We start from the raw sequence: 26235 nt of genomic DNA, 5'->3' as shown, positions 1-26235 counted from the left end.
GTGTTTTCTTTGGAGGAAACCTGATTTCTTGGTAAAGTAAGAAACAAATTGTTGTTGCCCGATGTAGTGCAGAGGCCGAGTATCGTGCAATGGGAGTTGCTACCTGCGAGCTAATCTGGTTAAAGCAGTTGATTCGGGAGCTCCATCTTTGTGAACAGAAGAAACCCATGACTCTCATTTGTGAAAATCAAGCTGCACTACATATATCCTCTAATCCTGTATTTCATGAGAGAACCAAACATATAGATATCGATTGTCATTTCATTCGAGAAAAGATTCAGTCAGGAGAAATCAAATCGGAATTTGTCAACTCCAATGATCAACTCGCGGATGTCTTCACTAAAGCTCTTAGGGGTCCTCGGGTTGAATATATTTGTGGCAAGCTGGGTGCTTACAATATATATGCTCCAGCTTGACGGGAAGTGTTAGAATAGTTGTAAAAATAGTTCAGTATATATGTAGTCCCACATCGTATGAGCTCAACATATTAGGTCTTTTAGTCTCTTTAAATAGAAAGCTCTTGTACATTGTAATACACTATGATTATTCAATATACAATTATTCTTTAATCTCAAGTTTTATCAAAGTCTTATTTTTGTAATTGAGTCTGAATGTGTCCAAATCATCCAGTGTTTATCAAGATCCATGTTTGTATTCCAGTCAGCTCAATTTTGGAACCTAGAAATGTAAGTCGTGAGTTTGCCAACCATTCCAAAAGCCTAATTTAGGCTGCTGAAGGCAGAATTCTGTAGCTTGTACTAACCTGTGAAAAGCAAGTTTAGTGGGATGCTAAGTCTTTGATTACACTTTTAGTGAATTATGTTGTTTGTGGAGAAGCACGTTGGAGTCTAAAGGATTAACGTTAAGCCGAAGCAAGACTGAGTATATGAAGTATGAGTTTTTTCTGGTAAAAGATGTAGACCAAGATCCCGTGCATCTACTTGGTCTAGAGGTACCCAAAAAAGATGCTTTTAGATACGTGGGATCCATTCTGCAAAAAGGCAGATAGATTGATGAGGATATAAATCATAGAACCAGAGCAGGGTGGATGAAATGACATAGTGCTTGTGGGTTTCTGTGTCTCCAAGGTTTCTTTATATATATATATATATATATATATATATATATATATATATATAATATTGGTTATTGGTACATTTTGTTTTTACCTATATGAAATGATTTATCTATGTCAGATTCGAAATGATCCCGAACTTGCAAAAGGTGCTGCAAAAGCTGTATTTGAGCTGTATGATGTTGTTACTCATGACCTGGTGTCCTCAGATTTAAGGTATATGATTAGTTGAGTGTGATTTCCCAACATTTCTGTAGACTAGTATTTTTTTCCCTGAATTTCACATTCTCATATTTTAATTTCCCAGGGAGAATCTTGATACATGGAACATTTTAGCTAGAGCCAGGGATGAGAGACGACTTTTTTCTAGGATACAATGGCCTAATGATCCAGAAATTGTAAGTGCCTCTATTTTCATACAAGTCATCTTTGTTTTTCTGTATAACATATGAAAGTAATTGTTAAGCTTTGTTGTAGAAAGAGCTCGTGAAGCGGTTGCATCTTCTTCTTTCTGTAAAGGACTCTGCTGCTAATGTTCCAAAAAATCTTGAAGCCAGGAGAAGATTAGAGTTTTTCACAAATTCATTATTTATGGACATGCCTTCAGCAAAGCCTGTTAGTGAAATGTTGCCATTCAGGTGTTTGCATTTGTATGTGTATTGTTTACAGTGGAGTTTCTTTTCTTCTTTTCCTGCCATATTAACATTTTCCTTTTGTTGTTTGTTTGTAATAGTGTTTTCACCCCATACTATAGTGAAACTGTGCTTTATAGTACTTCTGAATTGCAAAAGGAGAACGAAGATGGAATATCTATTCTTTTCTATCTTCAAAAGATATATCCAGGTAATGTGTCTTCTCTCCCGGCAAAGAATAAGCTCATGTCAATGTTCAGAATTCATATTGGGTTGACAGTTCTTCATGTTATGTTTCTTAAAGATTGACTTTTTTGAAAAAAAAGTCTGTCCTTATTACATCTACATCTGCTTTTTCTTTTGGCTCTTGAAAGATTTATCTGCATTTGGTTATGCCTACCAATTTTACAACTTCATTATTATCCCTTTTTGTGTTTCACAATAGCCAACTTGAGAAGGGAATTTTTTTTTTATCTTGGTAATGTCTGTGTGTGAAGAAGCAACCATACAAAAGCTAAAGCTGTTTGGAGATTGGATAAGGACAAGGAATGATTTTTATTGTCTTGAACTGTGTCTTTTGGGATTGTGCTTGAATTACTTTTTATTGCAGATGAATGGGACAATTTTCTCGAACGAATTGGTCGAGGAGTGTCCACTGGGGATGAAGAACTTCAAGAAAGTTCCAGTGACACTTTGGAGCTTCGTTTTTGGGCATCTTATCGAGGGCAGACTCTAGCTAGGACAGGTTACAAATTCTTAGCATATCTTATCTGTCTTCCTCTCTGTTTCCTTAAAACATATTTGAGACACAGTAAGTTTATTTCTGTTAATGATGGTTTCTTCCTTAAGAACTGTGTAAGAGACGGTGTATTGTTGCACCTTGCTTGGACTGTCATGTCTGTCAGTCACAGTCAGTGAACTTAGTAGTTCACTGTAGTTGAGTCAGTCTGGATTCTGTTAATCAGTTATTAGATTCCGTTAGATGGTTATGAGTCTGTTTATATAAATATGTACAAGTTTTATCTTCTCTATCTCTCTTTCTATCTGATATCTCTGTTTCTATTAAACTGCCACTGATGTTTCTACAATCTCTTACTTCTCTGGGTTTGCAGTGCGTGGTATGATGTATTATAGGAGGGCTTTAATGCTGCAGAGCTATCTGGAGAGCAGATCTCGGGGAGGTAGTTGCTTAAGAACACTTAGTAATGCACCTTGTGATTTTCTGTAGTGAAACTTGGCATGGATATTTGCTTACATCTGTTGTATCAATAGTGGACAGTTATTCTCAAAACAACTTCATCACAAGTCAAGGTTTTGAATTATCACGTGAATCAAGGGCACAAACAGATTTGAAGTTTACTTATGTTGTGTCATGCCAAATTTTTGGTCAACAAAAGCAGCGGAAGGCACCAGAAGCTGCTGATATTTCTTTATTGTTACAGAGGTATGAAAATGCATGCTCATATTTTCTTGAGTGCTATTCAAGTTAAGACTGAGACAACTTAATAGTGAATTTTATATGGACATCCGTAGGTTAAGTAACTTAGTATTTGTGGTTCACTGGTATGAATGGCTTCCTGAATATTTCATTGAATTTTTGAAGTCCACTCGCGATGCCACTTTTTGTCAATTCCACATTTTGAAGTTTGGTGGGGATTTATCTCTGGTTCTTCATTGTCTCTTTCTGTGTTGGTGTTTCTTGTGCTGTTTCCTAGAAACTCGAGCACTGAAGTTGTAATTTGTTTGCTTGAGGATTTTGTGATATAAATGTGATGGAACAGAAAATTATATCAAATGAAAATAACGGAGACAAGCTCCTTACAAACACAAATTGCAGAAAATAAACCCAAAAGACTCCAACACACCCTCAAAGCTAACAAACCTAGACTTCAGGAGATCCCCAATTCCCCCAACTATTCACTCAATTTATGCCTACCTCACGTTCCATATTTCCCCTCCTTTTATCCTATCTCCTAAGAATATTCTAGAAGAATTCCAAACTAACTTACAAACTAATTCACTCGCTTTCAGGCCCATCAATACTCCCCCTCCAAAACTCACCTTGCCCCCAAGGTGAAGAAAGAGGATAGGTGATGTGAGAAAATATCCACCCGGATTCCATTTTTTAAAGCTTCTTAACCTCTTTGTCAGTTGCAATTCTTGAGCCTTATCCTTTTGAGGAACTAACTGTAAAGAACCTTGGGATACACCACCCCAAAAGCTAGCTCAAAGGGTGGGAGTGCCCAAGGCCTTATAAAGACCACATTAGTTGCATATACAACCAATGTGGGACTATGTATCTCAACACGCTCCCTCACACAAGAGCCCATTGGGCTTGAAGAGTGGACAATGCAACAGGCCCAGCCAACTTGGTATCCCAAGGTTCTTTACACTAACTTATGCTTTGGAAGGACATTGGCTAAACCAATCAAGATCTAAGTGACACATTTTGGTGGACCCATGTCATCTGCAATTTTACACCTAGGTGCAACCACAATGGCACCATTCCCTGCCTGAGGTTATTTTATCTTCAATGCAACAACTCCGTTCATATATTACCCAAATAAGATGTTGGGAAGAGAATGAAATGCTGGAATTTCTTGAGCAATTGACATACCCGACAGTACCCATTTAATTCCCTCACACTCACTTGGGAAGCGAGACCTTTCGTTGTCCGTCACCATCCCCATATGCTTGCACGTTCTGTCCATATCCCAGCAGCAGTCAGCCAACTCCGCCACTGTCAGTCATTGGTATCTTCCACCGCGTCGGTCATTGTTGCTGCTGTTGGTAGCGGAACCCACTTGTATCAAACCTTGGCTTTCCCCATTCACTGTTGTTGTGTGCCCTAAATTGGGACTGGACTCATTGGGTTGTTGTGTTGCTGAACCCCATTGTTCCTGGTGTTATTATTTGGATTGGGCCCGCGGTTAAAATTGTTTGGCCCTTTTCGCGAACGTAAACCCCCTCTCCCAATTCCTTCTCCATTTGTATTATTGGAACGGGCCGTAAGTGCAACCTGTGTGTATGGCCCATTTACATTTGACCCACTTCGGCCCACACTGTTCACCATCTTCCCCTCAACGATTTCTTTCTCTTCGACCGTCTGCTCGGCTTGCTGTCCCAAGGACATAACCTTCTCCAAATTCGTTGTACAGGGTCGCCTAACTGCTGCCTTATCCTCTTTTTTCTTCTTTTCTTCTTCTTTATTCTCTTCTTCTCCTTTGTTTCTTTTTGTTCAACTTCTTCTACATCTTCTGCATTTTTATTATTTTTCCCCTTTTTTTTCTCTGATCCTGCTACATCTTCTTTGTCTCTTTCTTCTTCTTCTTTAGTTTATTCTTTATCTTCTCTTTTTTCCTTTTCTACAATGTCATCGTCTGATCTTCGATTTGTTTCTTCTTCGTTTCCTCCTCCTCCTCCTTTGTCTTCTACATGTTCCTCTCTTTTTTTTTTTTTACTTTTGGTTCTTCTTCTTATTGTATTGTATTTTTATTTTATTTTATTTTATTGAATTTTATTTTATTTTATTTTATTTTTTTTTCAACCGTTTGTATCTTTCATGTGGGTTCATCTACCTCCGACCCCAATTAATTTGGGATAAAGGTGATGTTGATGTTGATGTTTTGGTTCTTCTTCTTTGATAAGTTCTTCTGCAAAACGGCATATTATGCTCAAGACTGTTCCTCATGAATTCAAGTCTATGTTTCCATCCTATCTATTGCTTCATCGAAAGCCTTCACCACTTTTAATATCATTTCCTTGAGCTCAAAATTGCTAATTCCTTCTATGGCTGACATGTCTTCACAAATATGGACCAGAAAGTACTCCCATGATTGGTAGTGCTCTGATACCAAATTGACGGAACAGAAAATTATATTAAAGGAAAATAATGGAGACAAGCTCCTTACAAACACAAATTGCAGAAAAATAAACCCAAAAGACCCCAACTCACCCTCAAAGCCAGCAATCCTAGGCTTCAAGAGATCCCCAATTCCCCCAACTATTCACTAAATTCATGCCTACCTCACTCCTCACATTTCCCCTCCTTTTATCCTATCTCCTAAGAATATTCTAGAAGAATTCCTAACTAACTTACTAACTAATTCACTCACTTTCAGGCCCATCAAAATGCTTTTCTAATTGGTGAGGATGTTGCTGAATATCATATCACTAGAAGCATTTTAGTTCACAAAAGTGTTATAGTGATATAAATTTTATTTCATAGTTATGTGTCAACAATGTTTTTTTTTTTTTTAATTTATTTAAATAGTGTTGTCCATCATGTAACATATTTATGTTTTTTTTTATTATCAGGAATGAGGCACTCCGCGTTGCTTTCATTCATGTCGATGAAAGTACAACCGATGCAAACACCCCAAGAGTGTTTTATTCAAAGCTTGTCAAAGCCGATATCAATGGAAAAGATCAGGTGGAGAAATTTTTACTGATTTCAGTTTGTGCTCATCAGATAGTCTTAACCTGTTTGGAAGTGCTTGAACATATTATTTAGCATTCACTTGCTAGTGGCATTTCTGATTGCTCATTTTGTTTTTCTTGAAATAGATTGGTATGGATATTTGTGCTAACATATTTGAATTTTCGCAATTTTATAGTGGCTTGGGCGAAGTTTTAAATGCAATGAATTCTGTGTTGTATTAGTTGGTTAGGGAGGGCTGTCCTATGGATCCAAAAGGCTTGGTCTTTCTTGGCAATATTTTTAATGTTTTTGTAATTCGACTTTTATTCTAGTTTTTCTTCTTTCTTTCTTTAGTAACTTGTCATAAGCGGATAAAACTAAGTATAATTTTCCATATTAAACCCAGTTCTTCAACTAATTTGTTTTCCAGAAATTTGTTTAACCGTATGAAAAGTATTTCATAATATCTGGATTGTATCTTTTAAAATATTTTAGAGTATCTCAAATGATCTCTTAGGATTAGTTTCCTTATTTTAGAGTCTCCTATTTAGTATAAATAGGGTTTAGTGCTTGGCCTTTTGTATCCATTCATAACACATACAATATTATAAACAGATCATTCAAGTCTTTTCCTTTTCTTTCTCCTTCCATACAGTTCAGTGCCTTCATGACCTGTCCCGTCTTTTACCATATGTAATCTCCTTTGCCGTTAGTTGCTACTGGAAATATTTTGCCAGTATTGTCCTTTGTCGATCTACGAATTGTCGAAGTTTCATGCCCATCCAAAGGGTCATGTACGGTTACAAAATTTGCGGGTTCCTTTAAACTAGTACTTCACCATCGTTTTCAAGTCTAGCAACCTCAAGTTGTGATAGCACAGCCCAGAACGACGAACCACCTGCAAGACTACATCGACCATCACATGCGCTCTCACACTAAGCTTCTGTCTTCGGATATGAAGTTTGCGTGCTTCCTCTAGACAGTGACTTGAAAAGAAATACGAAATATTATTGCTATTCTAAAATAACATGTACGAATGGATACAATATATATATATACACGCTAAAGGGCCTAAAGGAATAAACCTAAATCTTAAAAATAAGGGAACACTAATATGACTAAAAAGGTAAACAAATAATTACAGATACTTTCCATACTTACAACACAGTGCGTGACAGAACTTTGTGCCTTAGTTCGACTCTGACGAAGTTCACCCAGCCCCCCTATGCCCAGATTTGTTCATTGCTCGTCCATTGACATTCTGATGGTTTCCACGTCCACCCAAATCTGGTTGAGTCTCTTGCACATCACACATTGATACTCTTGCACGTTGCTTCTCGATTACTTGTGCACCTACAAATGCATCATCTTGCCTGTTGGGGTGCATCTTAGCCATCATTTTGCTCACAATGGTTTTCCTACCGTAGTGGTACTGCTATTCATCGCAGGTTCAGTTTAAAGGTTCACCTAATGAGATACTACTGTTGGTTCAAGAAGGACCCATACAAATATTTTTGCTGTGAAAATTCAACAGCACTAAGTAAATGGATGTGGCTTTTATCCATCACTCGTGGTTTTGGGATGGAAAGTATCAAGAGCCAAGAATCGCAACTAGGTCTTCCATAAATTCTTCACCTGATTCTATTATGAGAGAATTGGATGTTTTGAGATTTCCATTTTTTCAGTGGGCAAATGTGCCTTCATCTATAGCACAAATGGCATAGTATGGAAGAGTGGAAAATAGTTCAGGAATATGAAGTTATAATTCCGTCTGATGGTGGATGTGTTTCTGGCCCTTTATTTGATGATTCTGATTGGTCTGTTGGTTTGTTGGGGGCTTCATGGGACTGGGTTCTAATTGATGATAATGAACGTCATGAAACAAATAACAGTTTTGCTGTGCATATTCCCTGTTATGGACACAATTATAGTGCCATGGTGGAGGAGGATCCTAAAAGCATCTTACTGTGCAATGATGGGTACTTTCCTGACATGTTATCTTCAATGGTTTGTGAGCAACGTAATCACGAGGGGGCAATCCCTCTTCTTCAGCAACAGCAACCACAACCCGACAACTAATCCAAATCTGGACCAACATCCCCAGAGTTTCTACCTGGCTGGATTGACGATGGGCTCCTGCTAGGGCATGGCAGCGTTGTTGGCCAGCCCATGAACTCCAGTGTCAGCATTTGTCTTGGCCAACACTAAAGTCTTGCGGTAGCGATCTTGAAGTTTTTTTTCTTGGGAGTGTGGCTTCTTGTGTGCTATATAAGAGCAATGTTGAGAGACTTGGATCTGCTCCTGGAACATTGCCAATCATTGCTTGCCTTATTCTGTCTAATTTGTGAGGGTATTGTTTATCATCGTATCTTGTGTTTTGTTTCTTTAACTTGTACACTATAATTATTGTTGCCTAGCCTTGCTGTGATTCTCTTGTCTAATTCAAGTTCTTTAGATCTGGATAACTGTAGATTTGCATCACTCACTATTGCCCTTAGTGATGTTATCTTCCATCTTCTAGGGAGCAAATTACGCAACTAGCATTTGGGATGGTTTCCTATTCACTCGAACAACCGTTGCAGTCTGTATAGGATTAATATTTTCGGCTGCCACGTTTGTTGAACATTAATAGTGGATGACTCTTAGTTGAATATGGGAAAAATTCTTATGTTATTTGCACACGTTCCAATGTACATCGGTCTATATATAGACTAAGCCAAATAAAAGAATGGCTAAACTAAAAGATATGAGACTAATTACATCTATACTCCAAAAGTTTATGTACACCACTCCCTCTTAGGCTGAGCTTGCTAGTAAGATCTTAAAATTTGTTGGTAGAAAGTCCCTTAATCAAGAAATCTGCTAACTGAAGGGATATATGAAGTAGTAATCGTGCCGCTATCCATCTTTTTCTTACTGAAATGACTACTGATCTTAATATGTTTCGTTATATCATGTTGATTAGGATTATGGGCTATACAAACAAATGGCCGACTTATTATCACAAAACCACTTTATAGATCATTTGTACCTCACTTCGTGATCATATAGTGTTGAGATATATAAAACCATTAATGTAGCCTCACCCAACAGCTTTGTATATCTCAACATATAGAATAATTTTCAGCTATAGCATTTCACAAATACCTTGAGCCATAGCCCGAAATTCTCTGCTTCTGCACTCGACAATCACATTTTGCTTCAAAAAATCAATATCTAGAGGTTGAATGCCAATCGGTTATAAATCTGGCATAGTCTGTATCAATGTAAACTTTTAGGGATAGGTTCCCCCCCCCCCTTTCGAAATAATAGCCTTCTCCCAAAGGGGCCGTAGAATATTTAGTATCATAGATGATTTCTTAGAATTAGTTTCCCTGTTTCCTTATACTTTGTACTTTGTCTCCCTTCGTACGTAATACCCTCTAAATTAAACAAAAGCTTTGGTGGTCAAGCTAGTTTCTGTGGTTATGGCTAACGATGTTTCTTGTCTTTGGGCACATCAGTAATCATTTTCTACAATCTGATTTACCATTATATTTTAGTTTGCTTGTTCTAAAACAAGGTATCCAAAAAGATTATTCTGATGCCTCTTTTGTCTGTATCTTTTTTTGCCCTTCCGTTAAATATAATAACTTGCCGTCTTTTTAGAAGATACCTTACAATTCTCCATTCCCTTAATCTTCGTGAATAAAAGTTATTTTTCTTCAAAGAGACTTATTTTAAAATTATTATTTTTTGCTTGTTATTCGGCAATATACTGCTAATTGTTCGCTTACCTTGTACTTAGGGCTTTGATAACTGTCTCCAATTTTCTGGTCTATATTATATGAGCAGTTTGTTCTTTATTTAATTTTTTTTTCTTGATTAGCTTATGCACAACAAATTCTTTGTAGTTCCTGAATTCTTTATCCCTTTTCTTGTTCTTTTTTATTTTCATTTTCCATCTTCCTTTTTTTTGTTTTTTGTTTTTGGATTCAACGCTTTGTAAATCATTATTAAAAATAGGAATCTTTTATCTTTATGCTATTTTTGGTCATTCTATTCCTGCTCTATGATAAAGTTATTATTTAACTGTATCAGATGAAATACTTTATTTTATTTTTCTAGTTTTATTTTGTTTTTCATTTCCTACCTTGAATGGTTCTTTATGCTCTTCTTTGTACATAGGAAATATATTCTATTAAACTTCCTGGGGATCCTAAGCTTGGTGAAGGAAAGCCTGAAAACCAAAACCATGCTATAATTTTCACTCGAGGTGATGCCGTTCAAACTATTGACATGAATCAGGTGAAGACATGTCTCATATGGTCATTTGCTCATTTCTTTGCAAACTTTTATACAACTTTTGATTACAATATGTTTTAAATTGTGCTACAATGGACAACTTAACAGGGAATGAAGGAAAAGTAAGGTTCTCTCAGTTCTATGCTTTGTCATGTTTGAATTATGTTATATGTTTTGGCATTGGTGCTTCTCTTTTCTTTAAATTTTTGAGATAAGTGGGGCTTCCACTGTAATTTACAAAAGCTTATTTGGCTATAAAAGATCTGGTTATGTTTTCTCATTTTCTGGCATTGTGCAATGGTGGTTTGAACGAGCTATTATGCTACGATCAACAATGTGCTCATGGGTGATTAAAAGTTGTTACCTTTTCGCATTGCTTTTATTTAAATGTAGTACTTCTGTCAAGTGATTTCATGCAAAAATACATTTTTAGTCACTTAGACATTGTTGTTTTTATAGTTAGCACTGAAGTTTACTTCTTTTCTGAAGATCTGAGTTCTCTTAGAGACTTGAACATAATTATATATTCTTTAATGTCTCTTAAAAACAGACGACTTGAACATCTGTTTTTGTTTGTCTTGGCAACAGTGTTATTGATCAGACATATGAATATCTATAATTATTGGCTTTTATGCTGTACCTATTGTTGTATGCTTGTCATAATTGTCAATTTTTATAAGTGGGTGGCACATGATTATGTCAGTCATGATGATCAGCAGTTTTTATCCTGTTATACTTTTACATGCGATGATCGTTTGATGTGTTGTATACTTGCCAATCTTAATTTTATGTGGTCCAGAAGCCGTTACTAGCTTTTCTCTAAGTTCCCTATAGTAGGTGTTTGAGACAAAGGATGTTTAATGGAGAATTCTCTCCCTCTACCCTCAAAAGTATGGATTGAAAAATGACAGAGAGAAAGAAGGTATATGTAAATTAATTTGATCTCTTTTATTTGACAGGACAATTATCTTGAGGAGGCAATGAAAATGAGAAATCTTCTTGAGGAGTTCCATGCAAATCATGGCCTTCACGCTCCAAGCATTCTTGGAGTGAGGGAACATGTATTTACGGGAAGGTTTGGCATGCACCAATTAGAAATTTGATAAACAAAGTGACACTATTGGGCTTTCATTGTCCACAATATTTTGCTTACGTATTGCATGTTTGATATTGCTGCAGTGTCTCATCCTTGGCTTGGTTCATGTCAAATCAAGAAACTAGCTTTGTAACCTTGGCCCAACGTGTTTTAGCATATCCTCTCAAGTAAGTCGTGTCTAGTGCTGATAATCTGTACTCTATAGACACTACAAAAGTAATTGGTGAACCCATGAAGTTAGTATTTTTGTTTTTATTTTAACATCATCCTCTAAGAATGATACTTCTAAGCTTTCCTCCTTTCTTTCATCTTGCAAGCATTTGTTGACTTGATATGGGTTTGATTTCCCTTTAGACTAGTGGCTATTAATGTAGTTTGTTTTATTTTCTGGCATCAGTGACGTTACTGCTTATTGGAAAATATGTAGGTAGTCTAACCAAATCTTGTGATATTAGAGTAACTACTCATATGGTAGTTACTATAGTTGCTGAAGTCTGTTGGTCACCACTAACAGTCTCATGCTGAGTCAGCTAGGCTGTTATTACAGATTGGAGGTAGTCAAGTAGATAATCTTTAGTTGCCTTACAATAAAAGCTTTCTAAGCAATGGAACTTACTTTGCTTTTCTTTCATTTTCCCTCACTTTCTCTCGCACGTTATTGATCAATTAAATGGGTTGACCCATTGGGTTTGGCCAGTTTTGCCATTCCTAATATTTGTCATTCTTCTTGTTAAAATTGGTGGAATATCTTACAGAATACGTATCTTAATGTATCATAGATGAACAGGAAATTATGTATTAAATTTAGAATCAAGCATACAAGGAACTAAAACATTTTTATTAATTCCGATACTAATAAGGTATTTTTATATCTCAAAGAAAGTATGTTCTTGATCTCCTTAAAGAAGTTGGAAAAGATGGGTGTAAAGCTTCTGGTGTCCCTATTGAGCATAATCACAAAAAGGGAAGTGAAGGGGAAAGTCCTAAGGTTTAAAAGGACAGTATGAAAGGCTGGTAGGAAGATTGATATATCTCATTTACACTATACCAGATTTAGCATATGTGGTCAATATTGTGAGTCACTCTATGCACGATCAGCGGGAGAGACACTTGAATACCATGGGAAGAATTCTCCTGTGTCTTAAAGCTACACTAGGGAGAGGATTAGTATTCTGAAAAGGTGGGAATTTTCCTTAAAAGTTTATACCGATGCTTACTATGCAGGATCCATTACTGACTAGAGATGAACATCAAGCTATTTTATGTTTTTTTGAGAGAACTTAGTAACATGGAGAAGTAATAAACATAATGTGGTAGTTAGGTCAAGTGCATAGGCAAAATTTAAAGCTATGGCTCAAGATGTTTATGAACTACTATGACTGAAAAGTATAGATGACCTCAAAGTGAGACATGAAGGACCTATGGATTTTTTTTATGACAGTGCTCATAATCCAATTCAATATGACTGGATAAAGCATAGAAATTGGATAGTAGGCTAATTACTACTTCATATATCCGTTTAGGACCTCAATTAGCTGATGTGTTTACTAAGGAATTTCCCATTGTAAGATTTTGAGACCTCACTAGCAAGCTCAGAATGATAAATATCCATTCCTCAGCTGGCAATGCAGAGGCTTACCTATCTTGTGCTGAAATTCATCTTTAATTTAAGAGAATAGGGGCAGTTAAGGATCAACCACTTGGTCATAAAGGCTCTAATACCTTGTCATTAACCACCTATCCCTAAAGCTTGAGCTATTAGGTTAAGACAAATTAATAGTTTTGTATAACAACTTTACATTCTAGCATTCCTCTGCAGCCATAAACACCAATGAACCGTAAATACAGAACAATAACACAAAATTATAGCTTCTTTAAGAGACCAAGTCTCTGAATTTAATTAAGTAGAAATTGAATCTGTTTCCAACACTAGTTGCTGTGCCAAAATATTTTATTCTGTTGCTTTAGGTGGGCCTATTCATTGCCCTTCTTCAAGTCCATAGGGCTTTTGAGTAAAAGAGTGTATTAGAAAAATAAATACAAAAACAAAAACCATTCATGTGTCTTACCAAACAACTTAAATTTTTTAGAGAGTTGGTTTTTGACAAAACAATTCTTTGTGGCAAGTGGCATGGTTACCATTAAAATCAGTCCAAACTAAGAACTATTATGACACCGATGATGGTTGATTTTCTAAAAAATTAGAAGATTGCAGTAGGCTAATAGACATCCAAGGATTGACCCATTTAAAGCCATATCCATTAGGCTCACTCAACAACACATTCCATTATCTGTAAGTATTGTTTGGTGGGTCATAATGAACTCTGGTAGTCTGGTTATGGCGGTTAAATTGATTGGGGTCTCAATGGCCTCCCCCAACTATATGGAAGCATAAGTGGCATTAAACACACATGTACCATCTTGCACTTGTCCTTGAAACTTCAAATGCCGATGTCTTCATTTTCTATTTTATATTCTCTCAATGAATGCTAATTAGAGCTTTTTTATTAATTTAGTCTATCATTTCTTATAGTCATTGCTCAAATTTTTTGGTTGGAAAAAAATATGGCAGAGTTCGCATGCACTATGGGCACCCAGATGTATTTGACAGAATATTTCACATAACTCGAGGAGGCATTAGTAAGGCATCACGTGTTATTAATATTAGTGAAGATATATATTCTGGTAAGTAAAGAATGGTATCTGTAATCCATGCTCATTTATGATTTACCCTTGATGTTCTAGCTTAAGACGTGTCATGTCCTTTTCGATCTGATGTGATAATATGATGCAATATTGTGGAAAACTGGAAAGTTTCTTTAGTCATTTATCCTCATGTTTACTATCTCACCAAAAAAAGAGAAGAAAGAATGAATCTGTTCATGAATTAGTGACACTTGTCTTTTTATCAATGGATATACTGTATTTATATAATGAATCTGTATTTCCATATAATTAATGCAATTATGGAATGCATCATTTTTCTTGAACCCACACTCCTCTCCTCTTACTCGCATTACTTGATTTTGGTATCCTTATGAGTTGACATACAAAAAAAAAGATAAGATCAAGAATAAATGCATTAGAGAGTAATTTAGAGAAGCACCTATTCAGAAAAAGGCAACATAATCTCACCTAAGATGGTTTGGTCATGTGAGGAGAACACCAATTGAGGGCTCAAGGAAAACTAACAGAAACTATTAAGAAGGACCTTTATCTAAATGGCCTTTTATATTTATTTATTTTTACAAAACAAAATTGTGACATTTGATCCATGTAACCGACCTCACCTAGTGGGAAAAGGCTTTCACGACTATGAATGATGTGCTTTATAATTTAAAACAACTAAATGCACTTAAGATTGGTGCTTTCTCTTATTAGCGCCTGTTAAACACAATGAATCAATGATTATGGTATTTTAATTGGGACTCCTTTCTCTTGGTGTTTTTCCATTTATATATTTGTTCTATATATAAGTAATCATATGAATTTGAGACATAAATATACTGCAGGCTTCAATTCTACTTTGCGGCTGGGAAATATCACACACCATGAATACATTCAGGTTGAATATACAAGTACACCATATATGCTTTCTAGTTTCAGCTCCATGTAACTCTTCTTTCTCATTTGTGAATTGCTGCTAACTTCTGTAGGTTGGAAAAGGAAGGGATGTTGGGTTAAATCAGATTGCCCTCTTTGAAGGGAAAGTGGCAGGTGGTAATGGAGAGCAAGTGCTTAGCAGGGATGTTTACAGGCTTGGACAACTTTTTGATTTCTTCAGAATGCTTTCTTTCTACTTCACAACTGTTGGTTATTATGTCTGCACTATGGTATCTTTCTTAGATAGTCATTTTTTCCAATGAAAATGTGGTGACGTTGACTGGTCTTGATTGACTCATTAATTTTATCCAATTTTCTTATGTAGATGACAGTCCTCACAGTATATATATTCCTATATGGACGAGCATACCTGGTAAACTGATAAGACCTGGTCTCACTATCTTTCTGTCTTTCACGACTTTTGTTTGAGACTATAATTAGACTCCTTCCTATGTTTTCTTATTGTTCCTTATATAAGAACGATATTATATCCTCCTGGTTATATGTAAATTCACTTTTCTTCTACCAAATTTCTTGTTCCACCCCCAATAAACAAATTTCCTGCATGTTTTCACTTGGATAAGAGGATTCACATTAAGTCGAAGCAAGACTGAGTATCTGAAGTGTGAGTTTTCTCTGGTACGAGATGAGGACCAAGAACCTGTGCATCTAAATGGTCAAGAGGTACCCAAAAAAGATGCTTTTAAATACTTGGGCTCCATTTTACAAAACGGTGGAGAGATTGATGAGGATGTAAATCACAGAATCAGAGCAGGGTGAATGAAATGGCGCAGTGCATCTGCGTTTTTGTGTGACCGCAAAATCCCCCTGAAGTTAAAAGGAAGATTCTATAAAACGGCAGTAAGACCGGCAATGCTATATGGAGCAGAATGCTGGCCAGCACATAGGCATCATGAGCATAAGATGGGAGTAGCAGAGATGAGGATGTTAAGGTGGATGTGTGGTTACACAAGGATGGATAAGATAAGAAATGAAGATATTCGACGAAAGGTCGGAGTAGTACCGGTAGCCGAGAAGATGAGAGAACATAGATTGAGGTGGTTTGGGCACGTGATGAGAAGACCCATGGATGCTCCTGTAAGAACAGAAGTTTGTTACCAAGAGCTCAACACAAAAAGAGGCAGAGGTAGGCCGAAGCTTACTTGGGGGAAAGTAGTAAAACAAGATTTAATGGAGTGGGATATAGATTGGCGGACAGTATGTCTTAGAACGGAATGGAGAAAAGCTATAAGTATGGTGGAGCGTTAGACCCGCTGTTATTCTTATGTTCCAGATGGTCCATTTTTAGTCCTTTTCCCCTTCATTTCCCCCACTTCTTCTTGTCCCTTTCTTTTTTACTTTTATTTATTTATATATACATATATTGTTATTTTATTTTATCTTATTTTATATTTTTATTTTATTTGTTTATTTTTATTTATTTATTTTTGGCTTTTTTACTTTTTTACTTTTTTATTTTTTTTATTTTTTATTTTATTTTTTTTTATTTTTTTTATTTTTTTTTATTTTTTATTTTTTTAACTTTTTTTCAACCGTTTTGTATCTTTCATGTGGGTTCATCTACCACCGACCCCAATTAATTTGGGATAAAGGTGTTGTTGATGTTGATGTTGATGTTGATGTTGTTTTCACTTGGATAAGATGATGATCTCATAGTTGTGAAATTAATATTGTCAACTCTTATGATATGTACATGTTTTCACTTGAGATTGGATAATTGTGTGTCTAATACGAGCACACAGGGAATATATTTATATTAACAAGTACTGAAACTAATATATCATGTACAAGATGTGGGACTGTTCTATTATATACACAATACTACTTTAACATACTATTCTAATACTCCCCCTCAAGTTGGTGCGTATATATTGTGATCACCTAGCTTGTTACAAATGTATTCAACCCGAGGACTTCTAAGAGCTTTAGTGAAGACATCCTCGAGTTGATTCTTGGAGTTGACAAATGCGGTTTTGATTTCTCCTGATTGAATCTTTCCTTGGATGAAGTGACAATCGATCTCTATATACTTGGTTTTCTCGTGAAATATAGGATTGGATGATATATGTAGCTCAGTTTGATTGTCACAAATGAGTGTCATGGGCTATTTCTATTCACAAAGATGGAGCTCCCGAATCAACTATTTTAACGGTATTAGTTCGCAGGCGGTAGCTCCCATTGCACGATACTCGGCCTCTGCTCTGGATTGGGTGACACCAGTTTTTTTCTTACTCTTCGAAGAAACAAGGTTTCCTCCAAAGACGATACAATAACCTAAAGTAGAACGTCTATCCGAGGGTGATCTTGCCCAATCGGCATCTGAATAATCACAAATTTCTATATGTCCCTGATTTGAATATAATAAGCCTTTCCATGGTGCTCTTTTGATATAGCGGAGGATCCTCACAATAGCATCCCAATGAGAATCACAAGGAGAGTCAAGAAACTGACTAGCCACACTAATAGCAAAAGAGATGTCCGGCCTAGTCACAGTGAGATAATTGAGTTTCTCAATCTACCTCCGATAACATCCAGGATCAGATAATGGCTCCCCTTGTCCAGACAATAATTTGATATTAGGATCCTTGGGTGTATCAATTGGTTGATATTAGGATCCTTGGGTGTATCAATTGGTTTACACCCCAATATACCATTCTCTTTTAAGATATCTAAGACATATTTCCTTTGACAAATGAAAATGCCTTATCTAGACTGTGCCACCTAAATCCCTAAGAAGTAATGAAGCTTACCAAGATCCTTTGTCTGAAATTGATTGAACAAATATTGTTTTAATTGGTCAATCTCAGCTTGATCACTTCCCGTGTGAATGAACATAGACTAACAGATAAATGCACTTATCAGGAGATGTGCACCTATAAAACACAGAATGATCAACCTCACTACAAATTAAGCCAAAAGCCTGAACGATAGAACTGAAATGGCTGAACAACGCCCGAGGAGACTGTTTGAGGCCATATAAGGACTTACGAAGTCTACACACCATCCCAGACTCTGCCTGAGCAACAAAGCTAGGCGGTTGTTCCATGTAAATCTCTTCCTGTAAATCACCACGAAGAATAATATTTTTAATGTCCAATTGAAGGAGTGACCAATGACGAACAACAGCGAGGGCAAGAAACATACAGATAGATGCCATTTTAGCGATAGAAGAGAATGTGTCACTATATTCAAGGCCAAAAATCTGAGTAAAGCCCTTGGCGACTAAGCGCACCTTGAGACAGTCAACATGGCCATCATGTCCAACCTTGACAGTAAATATCCACCGACAACCAACAATAAACTCCCCCGGAGGAGCAGGAACAAGATTTCAAGTGCTATTGAAATGAAGAGCGGTCATCTGATCAAGCATCGCTTGGCGCCACCCTGGATGGGAACGTGCTTCACCTGTGGTCTGAGGAATAGAAATAGAAGAAAAAATGGAAACAAAGGTGAAATGAGGAATTGAAAGACGGTTATAGCTCAAAAAGGTATAAAGAGGATAAAGGTTATGAGTAGTACGTATACCTTTTCTTTGGGTCATGGGAAGAGCCTATGGTGAAGGAGTCAGATGGAAAGAGTTGACAAGAGAAGGCGATGAATCATCCATGGTCAAGTCCGCATGAGGTATAGTCTGACGACGCTAATAGGCGATGAATCATCCAGGGATGGAGGCAAAAGGTTGCTCCTTTGGGATAGAGTCACCCGTAGCTGGTAAAGACAAGTCAAGAAAAAGAACAGGAAGATCCTGTGACAACTGAGATGGAATAGAATGAAAGGGTTGTTGATCAAGAAAAGTGACATCAGCGGAAACAATTTAACGCTTAAGGTCAAGAGAATAACAACGATAACCGTTTTGAAGACGAGAATAACAAAGAAAAATACACTTAAAGGCTTTAAATGTTAATTTGTCCTTACCAGGGTTGAGATCATAAACAAAATAGGTACAATCAAAGACATGGGGATAAAGGATAGAGAGGAGCATCTATAAACAACGGGTTATAGGGAATGTCATTGTTAAGCACGGAGGACGGCATGCAGTTGATGAGAAAACAAGAGGCAAATATTGCATCTGCCCAGAAGTGAAGAGGAACATGGATGTGAATAAAAAGAATTCGGGCAGTTTCAACGAGATGTCTGTTTTTATGTTCGACCACCCCATTTTGTTGTGTTGTGTGAGGACAAGTAGTTTGGTGTAATGTACCTTGTGTGGCCAAGAAATTAGAGAAGTCAAAAGAAACACATTCCTTTGCATTATCTTTATGTAAAATATGAATAGAGCACCAAATTGAGTATAAACCTCAGCAAGAAACTTTTTATAAATGGTGCAAAACTCAGAATGATTTTTCATTAAATAAATCCAGGTACAATAGGTATAATCATCAATAAAAGTAACAAAATACTGAAAACTTAAAACAGACAAAGTACGACTTGGACCCCAAATATCAGAATGAATAAGAGAAAAAGGAGCATCAGCTCGTTTATTGACTCGATTGACAAAGGAGGAGCGTGTGTGCTTCCCTTGCTGACACGAGAGACAATCTAAAGATTGAAGACCAGATAAAAGAGGAACCATCTTTTGCAATTTTCAAAAACTTGGATGACCGAGGCGGCTGTGGATAAGTTGTGGAGATTCTATGAGAGAGCATGTCACTGAAGTACGAGGCACAACTAGATAGTAAAGATCCAGTGACTCACGGCCACTCAAATTGTCTTCCCTGTACCCGGATCCTGCAAAAAAACAGAATGGTTAGAGAAGGTAATAATGCAAGTAAGGGAGTGGAGCAATTTACTAATAGAAATTAAGTTACAAGGGATGCTAGGAATATAGTAAACAGATGTCAAGGTCAAAGAAGAGATTGGACGAGCTTGTCCAATCCCACAAATAGGGGCTTTAGTGCCATCAACAAGGGTAAAGGAAGGTAAATGATGAGAATAAGTAAGAGATGTAAAGAGTTCCTTATTACAACAGAGGTGATCAGTAGCACCTGAGTCAAATATCCAAGGACCAAGTGATGTAGAATGAGAAACATAAGTAACAGGATTACAAATATCTGGAGCAGAAGGTTGAGGCCGAGGAGAAGCCTATTTTAGAAGAGTACGGAGTGCTGCATAGTCTGCAGGAAAGAGACTGAACCAGATGAACAGTATCTGACTGAGCTATATTCGAAGCATAAGAGGGTTGCAAGTGAGGATACTTCTTGTAACAATGCTCTTCATAATGACCAAGTTTTTGACAATAACTACAACGGGGTCTCTGACCACTTCCGCCCTAGCCCAGGCCGCGACCACGTCCACTGTTCCCGCGAGAGTCATTATGGGAAATGAGAGCAATGGAATCAACAACAGAAGATGAATCAGGAGTAGGGATTGGTTTCTTGTTGAGATTCAAAAGGCGTTAGTAAGTCAATGATAAATCAAGATCCCCACTTGTCAAGAGTGTCTGTGACACTTTCATACTCCTCAGGAAGACCAAAAAGAGTGGCAACCATAAAGAGGCGCTCCACCTATTTACTATATGTAGAAGCATCAGTAGGGTAAGGCAACATAGACAAGTACGCCTGCATCAAAGATCAACTTTTGCCAACATATGTCTCTATCTGAATTAGATGATTTGCGCAAATCCATGAACTGAGAAATGATAGAATAGAGCTGCTGAATATCATTTGTGTAGAGGTGTTATAGCTTCCTCCCACACTTCATATATCAATAGACATCAACACACCCCCTCACACAAGAAAGATTGTTTTACTTTTTCAGGTGTATGGAACTGTTAGAGAATAGTATAAACCTAATACTTAGGTTAGGTGAAGTGTTTGTTCATTTGGGTTTGCATGCTTTTTCCTCAATTCTGCAGCAAACACAGTTTCACATTCTAAAGAAAAATGATTTTGTTAAATTTGTATAATTTTTTTGGCTAAATCTCTACTCTTTTGGACTGCAATGATCATGGTATTATTCCTTGATGCTACTTCCTCTTTCAGGCATTCTCTGGTCTTGATGAAGCTGTCTCAGAGCAGGCAAAACTTATGGGTAACACAGCACTTAATGCAGCTTTGAATGCTCAATTTTTGGTCCAGATTGGCGTTTTTACTGCAGTACCAATGATAATGGGTTTTATACTTGAATTGGGATTACTGAAGGTTAGTCCATATGGATATAATATTATAATAATATGTTAAGATTATGTTAGAATATGAATATCTCTGTTGACTGCTTTCTTACTGTAATGGGTTTTAGTCTTATTGTGAATAAGCTTGGGCTTGTATAATAGTACTTGACCTAATTAATGGTATTAAATATTAATAGGAGTATTAGATTAAGGTATTGTACAACGATATTGCATCTATCAATTATATTTTAGTTTATTACTCTGAGCCTTTCTCTCTTTTACTTCTCCCCTCATCCTAAACTTATAATTCTTTTAACACATATCGGCAGGTCGTCTTTATAAAATATCAACCTTCATATTCTGTTCTTTTGTGGCCTAAGTCCTTATCTCATGAAAATGTTTGCAGGCTATTTTCAGTTTCATCACAATGCAACTTCAATTGTGTTCCGTCTTCTTCACATTCTCATTGGGAACTAAAACTCATTATTTTGGGCGTACTATTCTACACGGGGGTGCAAAAGTATGTTGTCTATTATTATTTTGTATGTGGAAAGCTCAGAATATTTAGTTGTTCCATGTAACTTACATATGCATTTGACTTTTCTTCGTAGTACCGAGCAACTGGTAGGGGTTTTGTTGTCCGTCACATAAAGTTTGCTGAAAATTACAGACTATATTCTAGGAGCCACTTTGTCAAAGCGTGAGTTATGTTTGCTGTTGATTTATTATTTCTTTTCTTTTTGTTTTGGTCACGGTTGAAGGAAACTAAATTACATTGATGTTATTAATTTTGTGCAATGCAACAGGCTTGAAGTAGCACTCCTCCTTATAGTTTACATTGGATATGGGTATGCCGAGGGAGGTGCTGTTACATATATTTTGCTAACTATTAGCAGTTGGTTCCTTGTCATTTCTTGGCTTTTCGCCCCTTACATTTTCAATCCATCCGGGTTTGAGTGGCAAAAGTAAGTTGCCTGCAATTTTAATTTCTTCCATTGGTTTTAATGTTCATTTATGGGTAAAAGGTTTCTCATGTGATCTCGATATGATGTCATTTTGGTGTTGGAATTTTTTATTATCATGATGAAGACTAATATAGCCCCAAAATAAATCAAAATTACAAAAAAGAGTTTTCTTGAACCTTAAGATGACGTTATTTTGGGACCATAGGAGATAATTTTATCTCCTATAAAAGGAGAAACACTTAACCCTATATTTTCTTAATAGTAAACACTTATGTTTTCCCTCAATTGGACCTCTAATCATTGATAAATCAAAATGATCCTTCAATGCTAATTTTTGACGTCAAAATTTTCCTTTTGGAGGACCAATTTTATGTAAAAAATTGACATTGGAAGACCATTTTGATGTATTATGAACAAATCGATGACACAATGTTGTAAATATTGAAGTTATTTGTAATTATTTATTTCCTTTATTAGCCAGATTATATTCTTTAGGATTTGAGTTTATTACTTTAGCCACCTTAGTTTCTCTATAAATATTTTAACCCTTTGTACATGTGATCTTACGATAGCAATAATAATTTTTCAGTTTTCCTTCTTTCAAGTTGGCATCAGAGTTCTCGATATGGGAGCCTTTTGCTTCTGCAGCCGTTGCCTTTTGTACGGAATTTTTTGCGCCTCTAGTGTGCTCAGTTGTCGAACCACCATTTCGATGTCTTTCCTGTAGTTTTCCAACCACCGCACCGTAGCCTAGCGCCACTAGAAAAATTTCCAGCGACCTCTTCGACCCAAAGGACTATCATTCTCAAAGTTGAGTGATCTACCCATCTACGGTGGTATTGTAACTAGAAAGCCAGCCACGCTCCGTCTCAAGTTCGGCAAGATTTAAGATCTCTTGCATGTTCTTACCTATAGCCCTCGAGATTTTGGATGTTCTTCGGCAAACCTACTCTATGAAGCAGGATGTTGCCACCTGATTGGATCAATACCAGAACTTAAAAATGGAGTGTAGCAAGGATGTTGTTACCCTAGCCGTCTTAGTTGAAAGGAATTGGATATTTGATATTTTTTTTCGTGGACTCAACTTTGAGCATGACCTTATTCTGGTGCAGATTCTCGATGAGGAAGAATTATTTCTCTTTTTGAAGTTTTTTGTACTGTTGGGGCTGAAGAGAGTCATCGGACAGTCATGATGGATGGCAAGTTGCATGATGGTTTGTTCCTGACTCTAAATCCACTGATGGATCTGCTATGATCTCGGCTAAGCTTCCTCATCAGAGGTCCTCTTTTAAATCTAGCAAAAAAGGGCGTTGTTGCATATATTGTAAAAGGTCAGGTCACATAAGACATTTGTTACCGTCTTCATGGGAAGCAGCAAGTTATGGAGAAACTCAGTTTGCAGCCCCACATGGCCAAACTTGTTTATCTTCCCTAAATGTCAGTACTTTTGGTGAAGCCTCACGTGTGCCTAATTAATTTACTACTATTCTCCGTGAGGAATTGGAGCGACCTAGATTTATTTTCGACTTTTTCATTAAGCTCTCTAACATTGGTTCTTTTGCTATAACTAGTAAAAGCACATGCACTCAATCTCTTATTGCTTCTTGCATTGATTTTAAAAACTCATGGATTGTAGATTCTGGTGTGACCGATCACATGACTTATTACTCTAGATTCTCTGATTTAGCTTCATCACAAGCACCCGTGGATCCTCCATTTAGTTTGATCAAGTCTATATTTCCGGCTTTGTTTCTATCTCAGTCTATTGAGTCTTTTCATTGTGATGTTTGTGAGGTTCCAAAACACCATCGTGTATCTTTTCATCCTAGTGCAATAAAAAGTGTTAACCCTTTTTCCATTATTCATTCTGATGTTTGGGGTCCTTCTAAGGTCCCTCGTATTTTTGGAGTTAAGTGGTTTGTTTCTTTTATTAACAATCGTACTCGAATAACTTAGATATTCTTGGTGAAAGACAAGGCAGAAGTACCATAGTTGTTCATCCAATTTTATCATATGATTGAGTGTATGTCAACTAGCGCCTTCCCAATTGATAAAAGATAAGACTATGGTTCTTGAACTCACATATGTGGATACCCCTTAGCTAAATAGGGTTGCTGGAAGAAAGAATCGCCATTTACTTGAAGTCACTAGAGCATTACTGTTTCGGACATGTATACCCAACTCTTATTGGGGGGAAAACCATGTTAACTGCAGCCTATTGGATCAAGTACTTATATTCTCGGGTTCTTGGCCATGTAAATCTTATTCATTCCATGACCCACTCCTTTACATCTGTTCCAATTTCACATAGTCTTCAGCCTCACGTCTGTTGGTGTGTTTCCTTTGTCTATATCCACAAACAGCATCGAAGTAAATTGGAATACTATGCCCTTAAGTGTGTCTTCCTTGGTTATGCTCCCTACAAAAAGTTATACAAATGCTGTCATTCTCCAAGTCGTAAGTTCTTTGTGACCATGAATGTCACATTTCATGAATTTGAATCCTATTTTCCCTCATCTTCACCTTCAGGGGGAGAACATTCGAGCCTGAATCTCCTTTTCCGTTACCTAAACCTCATGAATCAAACTCTCCTTCCCCAGTTGATACATTACATGATAACGATTAAGAAGATTTAGTTGATGAGGCTGATAGTGTGTAAAGTATGTAAGTTAAAATAGGCCCTGTATGGGTTGAAGCAATCCCCATGTGTAAGGGTGTTGACGGGCAGAGCCAAGCCGAGATTTGGTCTTAAAAAAGCTAAGCCTGTGTTTAAATATGTCAGTCTGGCCTAGCCTGTTAGCTGCTATGAATATAATTTTTGGCCTGTGGCCTGGCTTATTTACAAAAAATCTAGTTTTGCCTGTTAAAAAAAAAATAAGACAACAAAAATTTATCCAAACAAAATATACGATCAATAGCACTAATAATTCCACAAAGATTCATAAATTCAATGTATATCCAAACAACATAATATAGAATAAAATCATTTAAACAGTCTGTTTAACCAATAAAATGGGATGAAATGGGTTGAAGAGAGAGAGGGCTATTATGAGTAGTACAACTAATATAAAATAAAAGTTAGTATACTAGGCCAACCTGAGAAGCTTTAAGGCCCAGGCTTTTGAATTGGAGTCTGAGTCTTTTTTATTAGAGTTTTTATATAAATCCAAGTTTGGTTCCAATAGCCAAATTTAGACATATAAGCTCAAGTCATCACGAGCAGGACCAAAGGCCCCTAAAAGGCCCCCTGTTCATTTAGCACTCCTACCCACGTGCTTGGTTTGAAAGATTTACCAAGGTTATGTTATCATTAGGATACAAGCAGAGTTAAGGAGATACACACTTTTCCTTAAATTCTCCCAAGAAGGCAAGCTCATTATTCTCCTAGTTTATGTTGATGACATTGTTATAAGAGGGGATAATAAAGTTAAAAAACGTGCTCTTCAAGAAAGACTAATTGCTGAATTTGAAGTTAAAGATCTTGGAATATTGAGATATTTTTTTGGAAGAGGTTGCCCATTCAAAGCAGAGAATCTTTATCTGTCGAAGAAAGTATGTTCTTGATCTCCTTAAAGAAGGAGGATAACTTTGGTGTAAAACTTCTAATACTCCAATTGAGCAGAATCATGAATTGGGACAAGAAGAGGAGAGAGCCCTTAGTTGATAAAGGGCAAATCAATGGTTGGTAGGAAATTGATATATTTGATTTATACTAGACCTGATTTATTTAGTTGATAAAGTTAGCCAGTTCATGCACGACCCAAGGGTAAAATGTCGGCACATAGTACAGAGAAATCTCCAATACCTTCGGTAGAGGACTAGTATTCGAGATAGGGAAAACTATTCTTTGAGGTATATATTGACGCTAATTATGATGGGTCTGTGACTAACCAACGGTCTATTCTATGTTTATTTGTGGAAACCAAGTAATATGGAGAAGTAAATGTAAAGAACCTTGAGGTCATCACCCCAAAAGCTAGCTCAAAGGGTGGGAGTGCCCAAGGCCTTATAAAGGCCATATTAGTTGTCC

At 36.7% G+C, this 26235-nt stretch overlaps 1 protein-coding gene across 1 annotated transcript in view; it reads left to right on the top strand.

The window, feature by feature from the left end:
• LOC133304827 (callose synthase 10) overlaps positions 1–26235 on the top strand; it is a 93232-nt gene that overhangs the window by 62106 nt on the left and 4891 nt on the right. Inside the window, exons 28-46 of the mRNA XM_061504887.1 lie at positions 1197–1291; positions 1383–1473; positions 1553–1713; positions 1809–1918; positions 2318–2452; positions 2820–2888; positions 2980–3151; positions 6025–6139; positions 10295–10414; positions 11371–11486; positions 11591–11674; positions 14080–14192; positions 15020–15072; positions 15164–15340; positions 15436–15483; positions 21113–21271; positions 21647–21760; positions 21852–21940; positions 22047–22205. Coding sequence (XP_061360871.1) covers positions 1197–1291; positions 1383–1473; positions 1553–1713; positions 1809–1918; positions 2318–2452; positions 2820–2888; positions 2980–3151; positions 6025–6139; positions 10295–10414; positions 11371–11486; positions 11591–11674; positions 14080–14192; positions 15020–15072; positions 15164–15340; positions 15436–15483; positions 21113–21271; positions 21647–21760; positions 21852–21940; positions 22047–22205 — 2180 coding nt within the window. The remainder of the gene's footprint in view (positions 1–1196; positions 1292–1382; positions 1474–1552; positions 1714–1808; positions 1919–2317; positions 2453–2819; positions 2889–2979; positions 3152–6024; positions 6140–10294; positions 10415–11370; positions 11487–11590; positions 11675–14079; positions 14193–15019; positions 15073–15163; positions 15341–15435; positions 15484–21112; positions 21272–21646; positions 21761–21851; positions 21941–22046; positions 22206–26235) is intronic.

This window comes from Gastrolobium bilobum, unplaced genomic scaffold (assembly GCF_033153095.1).
Source record: "Gastrolobium bilobum isolate Gb01-03AN ecotype WA unplaced genomic scaffold, APGP_CSIRO_Gbil_v1 utg896, whole genome shotgun sequence".
In the NCBI taxonomy this organism is placed as follows: Eukaryota; Viridiplantae; Streptophyta; class Magnoliopsida; order Fabales; family Fabaceae; genus Gastrolobium; species Gastrolobium bilobum.
The sequence above is the reverse complement of the archived record's forward strand: the minus strand, read 5'-3'. Positions and strand labels throughout refer to the sequence as shown.